We start from the raw sequence: 17574 nt of genomic DNA on the forward strand, positions 1-17574 counted from the left end.
GTCAATTGATAAAGCTGTGTGTGGTGGCATGCACCTGTTATCCTAGTTATGTAGAGGCCTCAGGTAGAAAAATCTTGGTCTGAAGCTGGTCTCAGGCAAAAAAAATCCCCCCTTGAGATCCTATGTGACAAATAACTAAAGCAAAAAAGGACTGGCAGCATCGCTCAAGAACATCTGCCTAGCAAGTGTGAAGCTCTGAGTTCAAACTCTAGTACTGCAAAAAGGAAAAAAAAGTTGATTTTGAACTCTGATTTGACTTCACTAATTCATGTCAGTGTTACTATCTTATACTGGCATTGCTGTCCAAAGCAAATGGTATTTAGAAATAGTATTTTTTGACTCATCAATGTGGAAGTAGGTTTTTCCTACAGAGGAAAGGGGGCCGTTAGCATTTTAATGAAGTTCTAGCTGCTTTATCGCCTTTTGGTGTTGGAAAACTGGAATAGATAGATGTAGGTTAAGGCTTTAGTTATATTTTAGCATAACTAAAGTTAGGTTTTAACTTAACATTTTGATTAACTGTTCAGTAATGATGTGGGTTCATTTTATCATATAAGAAAAACTGTATTTTTCCTTTAATTTTTTTTTCTTAATCTGCAGAGTGGTGGACATGATAACAGAGTCAATTGCATACAGTGGCATCAGTACAGTGGCTGCTTATATAGTTGTTCAGATGATAAATATATTGTGGAATGGAACTTAGAGACATGCAAAGTAAAGTGGTGAGTAGCATTGATGACTGGCATTGGAGATTAGCTCATATACTGTTTGGAAATGCATTGGAGTTTAACAAGTCCTGTTGGGCACAGTGGGAAATGTACACACTAATTAGGCTGGAAAAAGTGTTCTCAAGGACTTTTCCTTGTCAGATGAGTAGTGTAGTACTGTTGGGAAGGCCTGGCGTAAGAGAAGGACTTTCACTTGGGCCTTCTGGGACAGATGAGATTTGGATAGAGGATTGGAGGGAGAATCCTTCCAAGAGTGGGCAGAGGAAGATGGGGAGATGGCAAGAGCAAAAGTTAGGAGCCAGGAAAGTGAAAGGTTAACTTGGTAGTGAGTAAACTTAATTTAGAATAGTGGACTAGGGGATGATGCATGGTAGAAAAAAAATATCCTCCAGTTAATAGAAATTATGGTCATAAGAGAGATGATTTTAGAGTTTTTAGATAACTTGAGTTTCAAATCATGTGAAGGGCAAGATGCAGCAGATAGGATGTTAAGAGGCTTAGAATTTAAGGGATTACTTGGGGCTGGAGATACAGACCAGAAAATCAGCACAGAGGGATTTAGTAAGTGCTTGAGCTCCATATACCTGCAGTAGTAATTCCCGCATTCTGTGACCTGACAGAAGTAACCTCGCAGTGATCCAGTAGGTCTGGGGTGGGGCCCATGTTTCTGTATTTTGGACAAGTTCACATCAGTAGCGCTACAGACACCATTGAGCACATGAGACAGTATGGATTTAATCATAACATTTTGAGGTCAGCTCTCTGTCCCTGTTTTAAAGTTGAGAAGTAGGTTAAAAGCTCAGCCTCTTTTCCCCTAAAGTATTCTACCTGATTAAAAAAATTGTGTTTCCAGTTCTATTCTTAGCATTCTTATGCTGCTGACTTTTTTTCTTGTTTTGTTTTTTGGAATTTTACTTGCTTATTCTCTCTCTTTAGCGGTACTGAGGTTTGAGCTCAGGGCCTCATGTTTGCTGGATAGGCGCTCTACCACTTGATCCATATCTCCTGCTGTTTTTCCTCATTTTAGGTACAATACCAGTTTCCTGCTGTGGAAGATATTTAACTTTTACTCTTTTTACCTCCCCTTTCTCCTATTATTGTTATATTAGACTTTTTTTTTTTTTTTTTGCAGACTGGGATTTGAACTCAGGGCCTTCTGCCTTTTAGGCAGGTGCTCTTACCTTTTGAGCCTCTCTACCATTCTTTTTTTGTGATGGTTTGTTTTTGACATAGGGTCTAGAGAACTTTTTGCCTGGGTCTGGCTTTGATATGCAGTCCTCTTGATCTCTACCTCCTGAGTAGCTAGGATTACAGGCATGAACCATGCACTCAGCTGCATTATGTTTCTTTATAACTCCAAAGATGATGATGATAGGGTTTCAGTTTTTTACCTTTTGTCCTTATATCACCTTTTTTTTAAGGTGGTGTGTTTGGTTCATTTGATGTAGTTCCTGTTTTTCATGTTGAAGGCATTCTCCAAATTACTGAAGATTGTCATCTTCCTGTTGCTATTTGAAAATGAAAAAGCTGACTGGAAGGCCTGGGTGTGGGTGTGTGGCTCTTAAACTGTTGGGCTTCATTTGTAGAGTAATAGTTAAGCCTTAAGATGCTAGTGTGTGTAGACCTTTCCATTGGAACCTACCAACATTTCCCAGAGGAGACTATCCTTCTCTAGTGCTTCTAAGTTTTAGTATGCATATTTGTGTATGTATAATGTATGTGATATGTTACTCGCACATACAGATCTCACGGAGTAGGTCTAGTAGACTGGGCCTATGGAGTCTGGAGTTCTGAAAAGTTCTCAGGTGATGCTGATAGGGAAGTATTACACTGTGGGTTGGCAAGGCTCTTCAGGTGGGAGTACAGTGGGGAGATCTAGTAGTGGTGTTGCCCTCTACTGATGTTTTCAGTGCTGAGTGATGAGAGTCAGGAAACTTCTGAGCTTCCTCAGGGTAGAGTAGAGATCATGCCTTTTTTATATAAATCAGTTTAGTGAATTTATGTTGAATAATGTATATAGGTGAGCCTTGAAGCTCTGGGAGTTGGTTAGCAAAAATTTTAGAAGCCAATGAGGGAAAAGTTCTTTCATACTTTTTTTGATTATATACATTTCCTTCATTACTCTTGAGTTCAAGTGTTTCATGTTCATCAATAATTTGTGTTTGTTCTATGAACTACTTGTATTTGAAGTATTAAAAAGGAGTCATCCAATGCCAGGCACTGGTGGCTTATACTCTGCGTGGGAGGCTGAGATTGGGAGGATTCTGGATCAAGGCCAGCCAGTGGAAATAGTTTGCCAGACCCCATCTCCAAAATAACCAGAGCAAAATGGACTGGAGGTGTGGCTCAACTGGTAGAGTGACTGTTTTGTAAGTAAGAAGCCCAGTCCCACCAAAAAAAGAAATGCTATATACCCAGTTTCTTTAACTTACCAAATGGGAGTTCATCTGTGTACATTTGGGATAGAAATAACCTTTTGGGGCTGCAACTTGAGAGGTTATTTGTGTTGTCAAGGGAATTAAAGACTTGCCTTCCAGAGTGAGCAGTGACCATGTTGGGGTAGAATGGACTTACGGAAATCCACCAGCCTGGTAGTTTCCTGAGCATTATCAAAGTCTCATCTCATGGGTCATAATATGCACAGCTAACTCCCTGTCTCACTTTCTTATAACTCTTAACTTACCTATCTCCTACTACATCTTGACAATTTTTATCCTGTGTCTGCAGCATAGAAACCATCCATGTTAAGTGATTTCCGTGTGGTGGTATACCCAGGGCTATTAATGTAAGATTTAGGGATACAATTAGCATAGGATGGTGAGTGGTATTTTTAATGTCTGATTTGTCTGGTTATTTTCTGTTGTGAGTCAAGTTTTCATCCATTCACTGAGATGTTTTTGCACCTCTTCATGATACAGCAAATGGAAAGGAGACAATAGCAGTGTCAGTTCCCTGTGTATCAGCCCAGATGGCAAGATGTTGCTTTCAGCTGGTCGAACAATCAAACTATGGGTTTTGGAGACCAAAGAAGTCTATAGAGTGAGTGAATCAAATTATTTTTAAGCATAACGGTCATACAGAGCAAGTATGGAGGAAGAAGTTTGAGCTGAAGAGTATAGTTTTAGGAATACAGATTCTTACTTAGGCTTGGTAATACCTGTCTATAGTCCTAGGTCTCAGGAGGGTCAGTTGAGCCCAGGAGTTTGAGGCCCATCTGGGCAATATAGTGAGACCCCCATGTCAAGAACAACAGAATTAATACACAAAAATCAGCTTCCAAATTTGATTTATTGACATGAAATGGGTTAGACATGTTCACATGCATTGGAAAAGTGAGTAAAACAAATGGAATTTGAATTAAAACTCTTTTACTGTGCAGTGATTTGGTTAACTGTTTACTAGCTTTCATCTAGTATTTCATCCATTAATAGTATTTAATTGTAGAGGTTTTAATATTAGGTAGGAACAGTTGCACTCAGGGGTTACTGAACTTGGTGCTGTGATGATACCTTAAAATTGTGGTTTCGACTCCCTGAGAGTAAAATGAAGACCTACAATTCCTTGGCTGTGTCTGAGCACCTGAGCACCCCTTTAAATATGGATAGAAGTAAGTGAATCTTTAACTATAAAACGGAAAAAACAAAAGTTGTGGGATAGAAACATGGGAGATAGAAAGGATATGGCAATTTTCAACATTTTCAGATAGATTTTTCTTTTTAAAGATGAAGATTATAGCACAGGTAATTTCATTTGCTTAAAATTAAATTGAACTATTACTACCTTGAGGTGCTGCTGTCATATATGTATATATATCACATCTAATTTATGATTACATGTGGACTCTTAAATTTTTGTGCTGTTGTGACTCCATTCTCTCCTAAATGAGGTATACTTTCTTTAGCACTTCACAGGACATGCGACGCCAGTTTCATCACTTATGTTCACTACTGTCAGACCTCCTAATGAGAGCCAGCCTTTTGATGGAGTTACAGGTCTTTATTTCTTATCGGGAGCAGTACATGACCGGTTACTTAATGTCTGGTAGGTAGTTCTTTTGGATTTGAGAGGTAACTTTACCTTGAAAGAATGTCACAATGTATGTTAGTATAAATTATCAGTATGAGGCTTGCTTTATTGTGTTGGAATTATATTGACTTATAATAAAGAATTGAGCCTATCTATAAAACATGTTGTTTTGAAAAAAAAATATTTTCCCTTTTTTGGTAGAGCATTCACCTTTTCAAGACATTGCTATATATATATTTTTAATAAAAGTGGTTGTACCATTTTACATTCCCAGTATAAGAGTGCTAATTTCTTCACATCCTAATTTTGTGGCAGTTCAGTTAAGTCATTCTAATAGATGAATAAGTGGTATTTCATTGTGATAAATTCATCCCTAATACCCAGGGATGTTTATGTTCATGTTTTTGCATTATGGATACCCAGTGGTTAGAGTATCTTTTGTAGAAGGCTCTCTTTCTACAGTTTCTTATTCTTCATAGTCTTTGTGTTCCATAAAGTAAACAGATTTAATGAATACTGATCCATTCTAATCAATATACAAGCTTGGTCTATGATTTTATGTGTGTATCTGTAGAAAGACACCTTATTTAGTATACATTTTCAGTTAACATTGGACATACAGCACTGTATCTCATGCCTGAATGAAGCTTTCCTAATGCTCAGCGTAATCTTGGATTTAGGAATACTATGTAGCACTTTAGTACTATGCTTACAGGACACTTTAAACAGTGAAATCATCAACCAAAAGCACGTAAATGCAAAGATACGGCACGAGATAGATTGATTGTATCATCTGAAATAATGCGAAGCAGAGGATAACTTCGTTCGTTCTCAACTGGGAATGTACGTTGGATTGGGCAACTTCAGATTTTCACTGGTCTACACATAACTGAGCACAAAAACACCATACATAGTGATTTGGGGATTACAAGTAAATTTTACCAGGCAGATGAATGTGGAAGTAAGGAATAATGAATAATCAGGATCATATTTGTGTGTGTGTGTTGGTGTATACAGTGCCTTTCTAGACCATGAAGTGAGTTCTTCCCATGTGGACCATAGATTACTTACAGAGCTAGTCAAAATATTAGCAGCCCTTTTTGTGAAAATTGACACAGATTGTAAAGTTCAAATAGAAAATAACTTTAAAAAGGAGAAAATAGTTGGAGAACTAATATTGTCTGATTTCAGACCTATTATCACTATAGTAATCAAGACAGTGTGACTGACGTCAAGATATCTAAATAGATCAATAGAAAAGGTTAGAGAATGCTAGTTATTGTTTAAATCTGTCAGAAATGTATTAATGCTTATTTTTTCCCAAGCAAGCATGTAGTACGTTTTATATGCATGTAGTATGTGTTTACATGACACATGGTTCCCTTATTTTGATCTTATATTGGGCTGTAATGTTGTGATCCCCTTTTGGAGAAATCTGTCATTTCATCTAATAGCTACTTTTGTTATCTAGGCAGGTCCGGTCAGAAAGCAAAGAAAAGAGCGCAGTGATGTCATTTACAGTTACAGATGAACCTGTCTATTTTGACTTGACTTTGTCAGAAAATAAAGAAGAGGTAAGTGGCTTGGTATTTGAGAATTGGTTTTAGATTTTACAAACTTGTGGATGTGAGGGACTAACAGTAAAATGTAACAAAAATGTGTTTAGACTGTTGAAGCAACTGCTAAGTCACTGACAAGTGCTTATCAGAGGAAATGGAAAATTTGCATAGAAGACTATGTATTTTTAGTTCATTGCGTGAATTAATAAAAGTTGAGATGGATTTTGTTAATAGCAATATATAAAATCACACGATGGATTTTGTTAATAGTATTATAAAATCACACATGTATGTCACGTGCATATGTATGTATGTGTGTGTGTGTATATATGATTGCTATATCGAATGCATTTTTTTGGTATAAATCTTGTAGGTCCTAACTTTGTAAGAGTGACACTTTTTTTTTTAAATAAATTTTTATTAGGATATGTTCATGATATAGGGGGGGTTTCAGTGATAATTCTGATTAGACTTATATTATACATTGGTTACATTGCCCTCATCAGACATCCTCTTGTTTAATGCCTTTTTATATTTTAGAATTTTTCATGTCAAAAGTAGGGATTTTATGATTTACATATCTTCATAAATATGTCTGAGCTAATCAAACTTACTTATTTTCATGTTTCTGTTTGACTAAAGCTGTAGTTCTATTTGGATAAAGGAAAGGAAGGAGAAAGAAAAAGGAGGGAAAGAAGGAAGCTTACACAATAAGGAAAGTCACTTCCATTGAATTGCCAAGTTTTTTATTTTTTAATTTTTTTTTTTGGTGGGACTGGTGTTTGAACTCAGCTTTGCGCTTGCAAAGCAGGCACTCCCCGGTCCATTTTGCTCTGGTTATTTTGGAGATGGTAATCTTTTGAACTTTTTGCCCTGGCTGGCCTTGAACTATGATCCTCCTGATTTCAGCCATCCAAGTAACTAGGATTACAGGTGTGAGCCACCAGCACCCTACTGGATTAGCAAATTTTATTTTAAAGAAAGCTTAAGAGTATTTCACTTTTAACACAGTATAAGTTTTGAAGTGGATATGTTGTATAACTCTATAACTGGAATTTAGCGATGACTTAGAAGTTTTCTTTGTGTCGTAATGCTTTTGAAAAGAATTGTAGTGGAACATGCATTGGTTGATGATTAGATCAGTGATTGCTTATAAGCTGTATTGTGTGTTTTAGGGTGAAGATCAGGTAGAAAGGAGAACCACAAGTCATTTTAAATACTTTTAGAAAACTTGAATAGTAATTCAAGATGTGACCACAATCCTGCTTTGTAATGTTAACAGTTTGGGGTAGGCTTATTTATTGAATATAATCATCAGAAGTTCTGATCATAGGACTTGATATGATAGGAAATGCTTTGGTATTCCCATATTATTAAGCAAAAAGGGTGATTTAACATCAAATGACTTTCTAAACAGTTTTAAACTTTATGTGTGTGTATGTTGTGTGTGTGTGAGAGAGAGAGAGAGAGAGATTTTTATATCTAAATGGAAGGAACTTGGGCTGGGATGTAGCTCAGTGGTAAAGTACTTGTCTAGCATGTGTAAACCCCTGGGTTCAATCCCCAGCACCCAAAAATGAAAGACAGAGGGACGAAGGGTGGGAAGGAAGGGAAGGTAAGGGAAAGGAAGGAAAAGAAAAGGATGAATCTTACGCAATAAAGAAAATCACTTTCATTGGGTTAGCAAAGCTAGCACCTAGTCTTTTTACATAATAGACTTAGTTTTTTTGTTTGTTTGGTTTTTTTTTTTTGTGGATACTGGGGCTTGAACTCAGAGCCTTCACCTTGAGCTGCTCCACAAGCCCTATTTTTGTGAAGGGTTTTTCCAGATAGGGTTTCACGAACTATTTGCCTGGGCTAGCTTTGAACCTCGATCCTCCTGATTTCTGCCTCATGAGTAGGTAGGATTGCAGGGGTGAGCTACCGGTACCTGGCTTAGACCTAGTTTTTGCTCTCTCTCTGACTGAATTCTTTTGCTACTTTTAGATTTGATTCATTTAATCTTGGAATAATGCTTGCCTTATATTTAAAATTAGCAATAATAAAATAAGGGAGGTACGACTTTTTAAAAAAAGATAGTAAAATGATGGTTCAAAAAGTTTTAATTCTGGCATAATACAGTAATTGTAGTAATTTAAAAGTATAATTCTAAGACCAAACCCTGATTCTTGTACAATATTCTGCTTATATTTTCTCAAAAAATCACCAGTCTCTAGACATTTTGGGATTAGATAGGAGTTGCTGAAAGGGGAACTAGAAAATTTGGTGATGGGGGAGAAATGGTCTCTCCTCAGAAAGAGTTAAGTTTTCTTTAAGAACATCTCCAGAGATTTCTTATCTTTTACCAAAAAATGTCTTTTAAATTTTTCTAAGTACTTTCATAATGCCATATTGATCTTAAAGAATTTAATACATTTCAATTTCTCCTGATTGTATTGGCTACTTCCTGAATTCTCTTATTAGATTTAAAATTTAGAAGAGAGATGGCAACTCTTTGGAAATATTAAGTATTCATTTATAAAGTTTTTACTAAGAAAGCTTCAGAACTTAAAAAAGAAAATGTGTAAATTCTTGGGACAGGAGACTGAGTGGTACATAGGAATGTACAGACTTTGAAGCTGCAAGAATTCACAATAGACAGAGGAGGAATTAATTACATCTCCACCTTACCCCCTTTCCAGCCATGGATGCTAAATGGCAGTTTCAACAGTTCTGACAACTTTGTCTTCTGGGGCCATGTTAGATCTGAGTTGCCAGCCTCTGCTCTCAGTAGAAAGTTTTTTCATATAATTTTGAGGCTGTACTCTCCATGCTTGTGTGACTTTTTAAATGTGTCTTTTGCTATTTTTCTCTAGTCACAGGGGTGGGAGGAGAGTTTTCTTGCATTAGATTGGGGACCGAGTGTACTATTCATTAGAGTTAATCTGCTACATTTTTCTTTTAGCCTGTCAAGTTAGCTGTTGTTTGCAGAGATGGTCAGGTCCATCTTTTTGAGCACATACTAAATGGGTAAGTAAGAATTTTTTCAACAGAAATTTGTCTGTTTCCCTGAGTGTAATTTGCTTTATAGTCCCACTTCATTACTCTTTGCATTATATTAGCATTCTGCTAGATTGTTTTTTGAGTCATAGACCATGTTACTTCCTTGTGGCTAGGAGAGTGACTTTTTACAATGCATACTTAGTAAATTTTGGTAATTGCATTAAAATTTTTTTAAAGAAAATTGTTCAGATGGAGAAATTTGCTTGTGGACTTTGGTGATACCTTGATTTTTATCTTTTGCAGTGCTTTACTTCCCCTTACTTGCATGAATCAGTAAAGCATGGCTGAGTTGTTTTGGTAGAGTGTGGTGTTGGTAGCTTTGTAGTTGTCATAGAGAAAGGTTTAGCAAGCTGTGGCTTGGAGGCCAAATCCAGTAGATTCCACATGTAGCCTGAAAAGCGTGAAATACCTTTATCCTTTTACAGAAAGTGTTTGCTAAACCTTGCTATCCGGTATAAATGTGGTGTTATACTCATTTATGTGCACGTAAATTTAAAATCTAAATTTTGTTAAATTTTAAAATGGTTTCCCACTTTTACTGTCATTTGGTATCTTTCTTTTAAAATGATAGGATAGGGATTTAAATATAGGCTAATTTCGAAAGTACTATGTACTTTTAAATAATGTAGGAGGGCTGGGGAATGTGGCTCAGTGATAGAGTACTTGCCTAACCTGAGATGGTAGTGGGTGCAATCCATAGAATCACCTCCCCCCAAAAATCCAATAAATTTGAGTCTCCTCCCTCCTTTGAACTCTCCTCGAGGTCACTGTTAACATTTCAGTAGATAGCACTTGAGGCTTGTATTTACATAGTGATACATGTACATGGAACGTGTAACTGAGGCCCAGAAGCAGTGGGCCCTGGTGAGTATTTGAGCATTTCTTCTTGGGCACTGGTAAGCCATTGAAGAGTTTTAAGCAGAGGGTTGATGAGGTTTGACCCAAGTTTTTAACTCATTCTGTCTCATGTTTCAAAAATAGCTTAAAGAGAAGTAAATGTCAAAGCAGAGTTGCAAAGTCCTGCATGTAGAATTGTGCTGTCGGGATACTAGGTCTAGAAAGATAAGGATCATGAGATGCATAAAATTTCTTACTAGGAATAAGTGGCATTAAGATGTGTAGGATGAGGAATGTGTGGCTGAGATACAATGAAAGACATTATCATTGGAGGCAGGAACCAAGAGACCAGAATTTCAGAAGAATCTTCAACCTGGATAAACTGGAAATAGGAACTGCTAAGAAAGGAGTTCATTAGGATTAGTGCTGGGAGGAATGACAGTGAGGCACTGAACTCTTAAGAAATAAAGAAGAGTGATTTTGATGGATGGTAACAGGAGGAAGAAGTAGTTGGTATTGTTAACAGTTTAAAGGTTTTCTATGTGAAAAGAGGGAGTGTTGGTGGAGAACAAAAAGCACATTAAATGATGTCCAAGGGCCTGTATCCAAAGGATGTGGGAGAGACAAGGGCTGTAACTTGGGAGGACTGAAGGAGGATGAGCAAGGGTAGAAAGTTAAGAAAAGATATGGAGGACATATTGATACTGGAGCTCCATTCCAGAGTCAGTGTGAGGCTTTTGAGGGTTGGGAGTGAATTGGAGATGAGACTGACTGGCATAGCGCATTTACCTGAGGGCTGAAGCTCAGGACACTGAGAGATCATTTAGGAGCTTGATGTGTCCTTTTGGGGCTTGACAAAATGGGACAAAGGGGTAACAAGTTTCAAGGATGGTGTTGGTGGAGGTGTGTGTGTGTGTGTGTGTGTGTGTAGTCTTGAAGGCACACTTGTGCACTGGGGACCCTGGCCACTGCTGATGGTATTCTGACTGTTGCCAACTTCAAAAAATTGTGTGTAAGAGGTGTTATTTCAAATTCTCTAATTTTACTTTTTTTTTCCCCCCCATTCTTAGACACTGCAAAAAGCCTTTGACTTCAAACTGCACAATTCAGATAGCAACACCTGGGAAAGGCAAGAAATCAACACCAAAACCCATCCCTATTCTAGCAGCTGGCTTTTGTTCAGACAAAATGTCATTGTTGCTTGTGTATGGCAATTGGTTTCAGCCTACTATTGAGCGAGTGGTACGTAGATGCTACTCTGGAGAGAAACAGCTCAGCGCTAACACAAACATGGGAAAGAATGACTTTAAGAAGGGCACCGTGGCTACTCATTGGAATACTTCAGGAAGAATAATATATGCTCCTTTAATAAAGGACCTCTCACTGTGTAGTTTGATTTGTGAGAACTTCATTGTATCAACCCAGCTTATCCAAATAGAATTTTCATACCTAGTTGGTATAAAGTCTTTTCTGGTATTTTGTCTTAGGAATTTAGCATGTGTTTCATTTACACTTAACAGTTTGAACTTAGCCATATTTCATATGCCTGATGGCTACATGTTCCTAGTGGCTACTGTTGTTGGTCAGCACAGATATGACGTCTGTTGAATTTTGCTCAGTTAACTAAAATGTAGATCTTAATAAATACGAGTCCTTAGTAGTAGCACCCATTTGATGTGCTAAGTGGAAATATAATGGGCATTGAAATGATTTAACCTTTTAAGTGGGATTGAGATTTGAACTCAAGGCTTCACACTTGCTAGGCAGATGCTCTACCACTTGAGCTACACCTCTATCCCTTTTTATTCTGGTTTATTTTGGAGATAGATTCTCAGTTTTTACCCAGGCTGGCTTGTACTTCAATCATCTTGTTTTAGGCTTCCTGCATAGCTGGAATTATAGACATGCACCACTGCCCCTAGCTATTGATTGAAATGGGATCTTGAAGATTTTGTCCATATTGGCCTTGAACTGTGTTACCCCCACTCCAAGTTAGGATCACAGTGTGAGCCACCAGCTCTAATAGTTATTTCTTAAGCTTGCACTTACAATACTTAGTAATACTCCATGGGAAGTTAAATTTTAAAATGATTTCCCACTTTTACTGTCATTAAAATGCTAGGATAGGGATTTAAATATAGGCTAATTTCGAAAGTACTATGTACTTTTAAATAATGTAGGAGGGCTGGGGAATGTGGCTCAGTGATAGAGTACTTGCCTAACCTGAGATGGCAGTGGGTGCAATCCATAGAATCACCTCCCCCCAAAAATCCAATAAATTTGAGTCTCCTCCCTCCTTTGAACTCTCCTCAAGGTCACTGTTAACATTTCAGTAGATAGCACTTGAGGCTTGTATTTACATAGTGATACATGTACATGGAATGTGTAACTGAGGCCCAGAAGCAGTGGGCCCTGGTGAGTATTTGAGCATTTCTTCTTGGGCACTGGTAAGCCATTGAAGAGTTTTAAGCAGAGGGTTGATGAGGTTTGACCCAAGTTTTTAACTCATTCTGTCTCATGTTTCAAAAATAGCTTAAAGAGAAGTAAATGTCAAAGCAGAGTTGCAAAGTCCTGCATGTAGAATTGTGCTGTCGGGATACTAGGTCTAGAAAGATAAGGATCATGAGATGCATAAAATTTCTTACTAGGAATAAGTGGCATTAAGATGTGTAGGATGAGGAATTGTGAGTGGACTGTTACACGACCAAATTCTTGTTGACTTTAAAGAATACTTTCTACTTTTTTCTGTTTTCTGTGGTGTTGGCAATCAAATTCAGGGCCTCATGCGTGATAGGAAAACATTCTACCACTGTGTCATGTCCCCAACCCAAAGCATACTTTCAAAAATTTAATATATACATAGTTAATAAAAAAGGAGGAAAGTATTAAGCTGTGAGCATACCTACTTGCCATATGTGAAACTCCTCCAGAAATAGACATTGTTACCTATTTGTTTCACAAACATTGATTTGATTATAGAGGCTTATAGAATTACATATATCCATAGGATTTTCTTGGCACATATATGACTGGCTCATGTGATCTCCTTCTCCCTCACTTAATACCATGTCGGGACATACAGATCTATGTCCGCATTTTGTTAATTAACAATGCTATCTTTGACTTGCTTGTGGAAAGGATAACCGTAGGTAATTTTGGACAAGGACCTTTTTTTGGTAGGACTGGGGTGTTTAAATTCAGGGCTTTGCACTTGCAAAGCAGGCACTCTACTGCTTTAGCCAAGCCTCCAGTCCATTTTGCTCTGGTTATTTTTGGAGATGGGGGTCCCATGAGCTATTTGTCGGGGCTGACCTTGAACCTGATCCTCCTAATCTCAGCTTCCCAAGTAGTTAGGATTATAGATATGAGCTACTAGTGCCCAGCCAGGACTCTTTTGTGGCAGTGGTGTTTGAACTCAGGGCCTCATGCTTGCTAGGCAGGCCCTGTACCTCTTGAACCACTCTACTCTCCATCAGCTCAGGACTAATTTTTTAGCATAGTTTTTTTCTTTTTTTAATTCTCTCTTTTTTTTTTTTTGCGGTTCTGGGGTTTGAACTCAGGGCCTACACCTTGAGCCACTCCATCAGTCCTTTTTTGTGACAGGTTTTTACAAGATAGGGTCTTATGAACTATTTCCCCTGGCTGGCTTTGAACCACAATCCTCCTGATCCCTTGTCTCCTGAGTAACTGGAATTACAGGCATGAGCCACCGGCTACATTTAAAAAATCTCTTGACCTTCTAAAGTTATAAGTGTGAAAAATTGAAACAGTTCATAACTGAGGGACTTAAACATTGTGCTCAGTGTCTTTCAGAGTTTACCTACTTCCTCACAGGTTAATGTGGAAACCTTCCATGCTTTTATAGTTTCATAAAAATGCATAGTTGATCATGTTTTTCATTTTATTATTATTCCCAATCTCTTTGTTTGATGTTGTGTCTTTTCTCCCTCTTCTTAAAAATCATTTCCAGGCTTTAAACTCCAAAGAAGCTCACATGTGCTTAGTAAGGGATATTTCAAACTGCTGGGCCCCAAAAGTAGAAACGGCTATAACAAAGGTGAGCACATCACAACTTTGAAATTAAGGCTAAGTAATTTAGGTGAATTGGTTTGGTATGACGTTTAGACTGCATTTATCTTCTTTCTTTCTTTCTTTCTTTTTTTTTTTTTTTTTTTAAAGACAGGGCCTCACTGTGTAGCTGAGGGTGGCCTGGAACTTGTATGTTCTTTTTGACTATCAGAACTGGGCTTTGAATTGAGGGCCTTGTGTTCGCTAGGTAGGCTCTATACTGTTTGAACCAAGCCCCAGTTCATTTTGCTTTAGTTATTTTTTGAGTAAGGTCTTGTTGTTATGCTCATGCTGACTTGGACTATGATCCTCCTATTTATGCTCCCTGTGTAATTGGGTTGACATGTCCATGCCACCACACCCAGCTTTTCATTGGTTGAGATGGGGTCTCAGGAACTTTTTGCCCAAACTGGCCTCAAACCGTAATTCTTCTCCATCTCCATCTCCTAAATTGCTAGAATAACAGGCATGAGCCACCATCCCTGCTTTTTTTATTCTTTAATGTCTTTCAGAAATTTTATGGAATTATACTTTTAGATAGGAAAATTGTATAACTTCATTTCTGTACTTTGGTTGATGAGCACATAGATGACCAGCAGTTAAAGACTTGGATTATCGTATGCATGCTCAGCTGGAGAAGGAAATATATAGGAGCAAATAGCAAACCTCAATAAGTGATTTCTATCCGTCTCAGTACTTGAAAGAGCGTAACTTTGTTGAGGAATATTTTATTTTAGGGTGGAATAAAACTACAATGGGGCTGCAATTTATTACCTCACGAGAAAACATTGTGTTGCTATATTTTTTTTTGTTTGTTTATTTATTTAGCAGTACATGCAAGGCAGGGGGCTCTACATCTTGAGTGACTCTGCCAGCCAGTGAGTGGTTTAATGAGAATAGGAAAGCCAAGACATGCTATGATGACATCCACATGGTTTCGCTTCTGGCTGAGTTTCAGAGATGACACCTTTCTCTTGGCTGTCTGAGCATTTCTGGCGAAGATTGAAGTAACATGTTTTTGTATAATTTGTTGGTATTCCACGCTTTAAAACTGAGTTTTCATGTTGTCACTGAAAAACTTAATTGCCACTGTTAGTATTTATCTTGACTTCCTGTTAGGGTAAGCAAATCATACTGAGTTTTATAACAGAAAAGCCTTTGAGCACTGTTGACTTTCTCATTGAGCAAGTATTAAAACCTAAGGCACCATTTCTGTTTTCTACACCCTGATACTGTGTTGGACAGGTGAGAACACCAGTGATGAATTCTGAAGCAAAAGTCCTGGTGCCTGGGATCCCTGGACATCATGCGCCAATCAGGCCTCCTCCCCCACAAACCAAGGAAGTGGAGAACAAGAGGAAATCAGGGAGTAACGAGGTAACACAACCATTGACCAGAAACTCGAGTTTGAGGTTTAAGAATGCTTGGGAGAGTATAACAAGTTCAGAGCCAAAGTTGAATTTCCAGAAGCTGGCTGAGATTGCTGCTGTTGCCCTTTTTCCAGCCCAGCTGACTTAGGTAACCAAAATTCTAAATTGTCACTCTCTCGGATACTGTTCAAAGAAGATGGAACTTTTGTTATGAATAGAAGATGGAACTATAGTTATGAATAGCATAAAGTTGAATAAATTAAGCCAGGACTTGCTGTGATGATTTTCATTGGGTTTCGCATGTTGCTGAGTTCCCATGATGCCTCATTTTCTCTTGGCTGTCTGAGCAATCCTGGATGGTTTTGTGCCAGTTGGCCTTTAAAAGGGATGGTTATAGGTCACTTAAAGTTTTTACAAACTTCATTTTACTCCCCAAAATCCATGTGATTACTGTTTCTACCAGGTAGAGTCTTTTTCATCTTCCATTCACATTCTTCACTCTTGAGTAAGTAATGTAGATTTTTAACTCTTATTGTAGAAAAAAATTGTTTTTTACCCAATTTTTTAAGTGTCTATTGGGTGAAGGGGTTGGGTGTAACCTTAGTTGTTCATAAAAAATACTCCTCAATAATGTGATACCTGATGCTTAAAGTGCAAATTTTGTTTGGCTTAGATTCATCTCTTTAATTTCCTACAAACTTTTTAGTGCTTTTCATGTTAGGATAACCCAAGTAGGGAGATTTGTAGAGCATTTTTGTTAGTCACAGAAGAAATTTTTGTTTTATTTTGACTTTAGCTACTGAGGACCTGGTAGTGCATGCGTTACTAGGCTTGGTTTAGTCAGAATCAGTTCTATTCAATTGGGTCTTTGTATAGCAAATAGCAATATGCTTATACTTAAATTAAAAAGAAATCACTTGATGCTTGGTTTATACTAAAGCATATTTTAGCTAATAAGCCATCATTTTATAGCTCACTTATGAAAAATAGATGCTTTATGGATTGTTTTGGGAACAAAACTGTGCTCTTTTGATAATACCTTGTTTCCATTTACAGATCCTAGTTTAATGCCAAGGGATAGTTAAAGTGTGGAAAGCTTCTGTGATGATAGGTCTTTTCTTATGCCTTAGTAGTAAGATGCCAGGTTCTTGCATTTTTTGCCTTCCTACCAAGGGAATTTTATGAGCTACATTTTCAAAAATGTGCTGATTAGGTATTTTCGCAAGACTCTGGAAACTTGGATTGCTGGTGTTTGGCTTCTTCTCACATTGGCATTGTGGTAACGAGACTGAGTCTGTTGTAATGAGAATGAACACATTTGTGCTTTTCAGGATTGACGTGTGAATCAGTGTTTGTGTTTTTGGTTTTGCTTTGATTATTTTTGATACTGTGTCCCACTTTATGCCCAGGTCTGCCTGGACAGCGATCCTCCTATTTGTGTTTCCCCACGTAGGTTGAGTGACAGGCTGTACCCCTCTCCTAGCCATTGGTTGAGATTGGGACTGGTGAATATTTTGTTCAGGCTGGTCTCGAACCACAATCCTCTGGATTGCTGTCTCCCTGTTGACCAGAATTACAGGCTTGTGTTTATGTTTTTGTCTCCAAACTGTTAGGCTATGTCCAGATAACCGTTACTGGTCATTTCTGTTCTGTAGGTTAGCATTGAAGAACGCCTGGGAGCAATGGATATAGCTAAAAAAGAAGGAAAAGATGAGCTTCTGCAGACAAATAGCTTTCCAGTTCTTCTCACACAGGGTTTAGAAAGCAATGATTTCGAAATGCTAAATGTAAGTATTACAGCAGTTTTTCAGTGAATAAGATGGTTAGTTTCTCATAGAATGTGATTGATAATGGCATATTCACAGAGTGAATAGTTATGTTATATGGTAGTTTGTAATTTAATGCTTTGTGAGTTAAGTCAAATGTATATAACTTGGTAGCATT

General features: G+C 37.7%; 1 protein-coding gene and 3 non-coding genes across 4 annotated transcripts in view; all 4 read left to right on the forward strand.

Moving 5' to 3' along the window:
- Positions 1 to 17574, forward strand: part of Wdr43 (WD repeat domain 43) — a 46118-nt gene that overhangs the window by 10564 nt on the left and 17980 nt on the right. Inside the window, exons 3-11 of the mRNA XM_020154545.2 lie at positions 601 to 722; positions 3647 to 3767; positions 4630 to 4769; positions 6226 to 6328; positions 9258 to 9322; positions 11263 to 11434; positions 14163 to 14249; positions 15506 to 15637; positions 17286 to 17417. Of these exons, the coding sequence (XP_020010134.1) occupies positions 601 to 722; positions 3647 to 3767; positions 4630 to 4769; positions 6226 to 6328; positions 9258 to 9322; positions 11263 to 11434; positions 14163 to 14249; positions 15506 to 15637; positions 17286 to 17417 (1074 nt within the window). The remainder of the gene's footprint in view (positions 1 to 600; positions 723 to 3646; positions 3768 to 4629; positions 4770 to 6225; positions 6329 to 9257; positions 9323 to 11262; positions 11435 to 14162; positions 14250 to 15505; positions 15638 to 17285; positions 17418 to 17574) is intronic.
- On the forward strand, positions 4223 to 4307 carry LOC141415265 (small nucleolar RNA SNORD53/SNORD92). Its single transcript, XR_012440257.1, has one exon. It is a non-coding gene; the product is annotated as a small nucleolar RNA SNORD53/SNORD92 (small nucleolar RNA).
- Positions 15173 to 15250, forward strand: LOC141415263 (small nucleolar RNA SNORD53/SNORD92). Its single transcript, XR_012440255.1, has one exon. It is a non-coding gene; the product is annotated as a small nucleolar RNA SNORD53/SNORD92 (small nucleolar RNA).
- On the forward strand, positions 15902 to 15980 carry LOC141415264 (small nucleolar RNA SNORD53/SNORD92). Its single transcript, XR_012440256.1, has one exon. It is a non-coding gene; the product is annotated as a small nucleolar RNA SNORD53/SNORD92 (small nucleolar RNA).

Source organism: Castor canadensis, chromosome 12 (genome assembly GCF_047511655.1).
Source record: "Castor canadensis chromosome 12, mCasCan1.hap1v2, whole genome shotgun sequence".
Classification (NCBI taxonomy): Eukaryota; Metazoa; Chordata; class Mammalia; order Rodentia; family Castoridae; genus Castor; species Castor canadensis.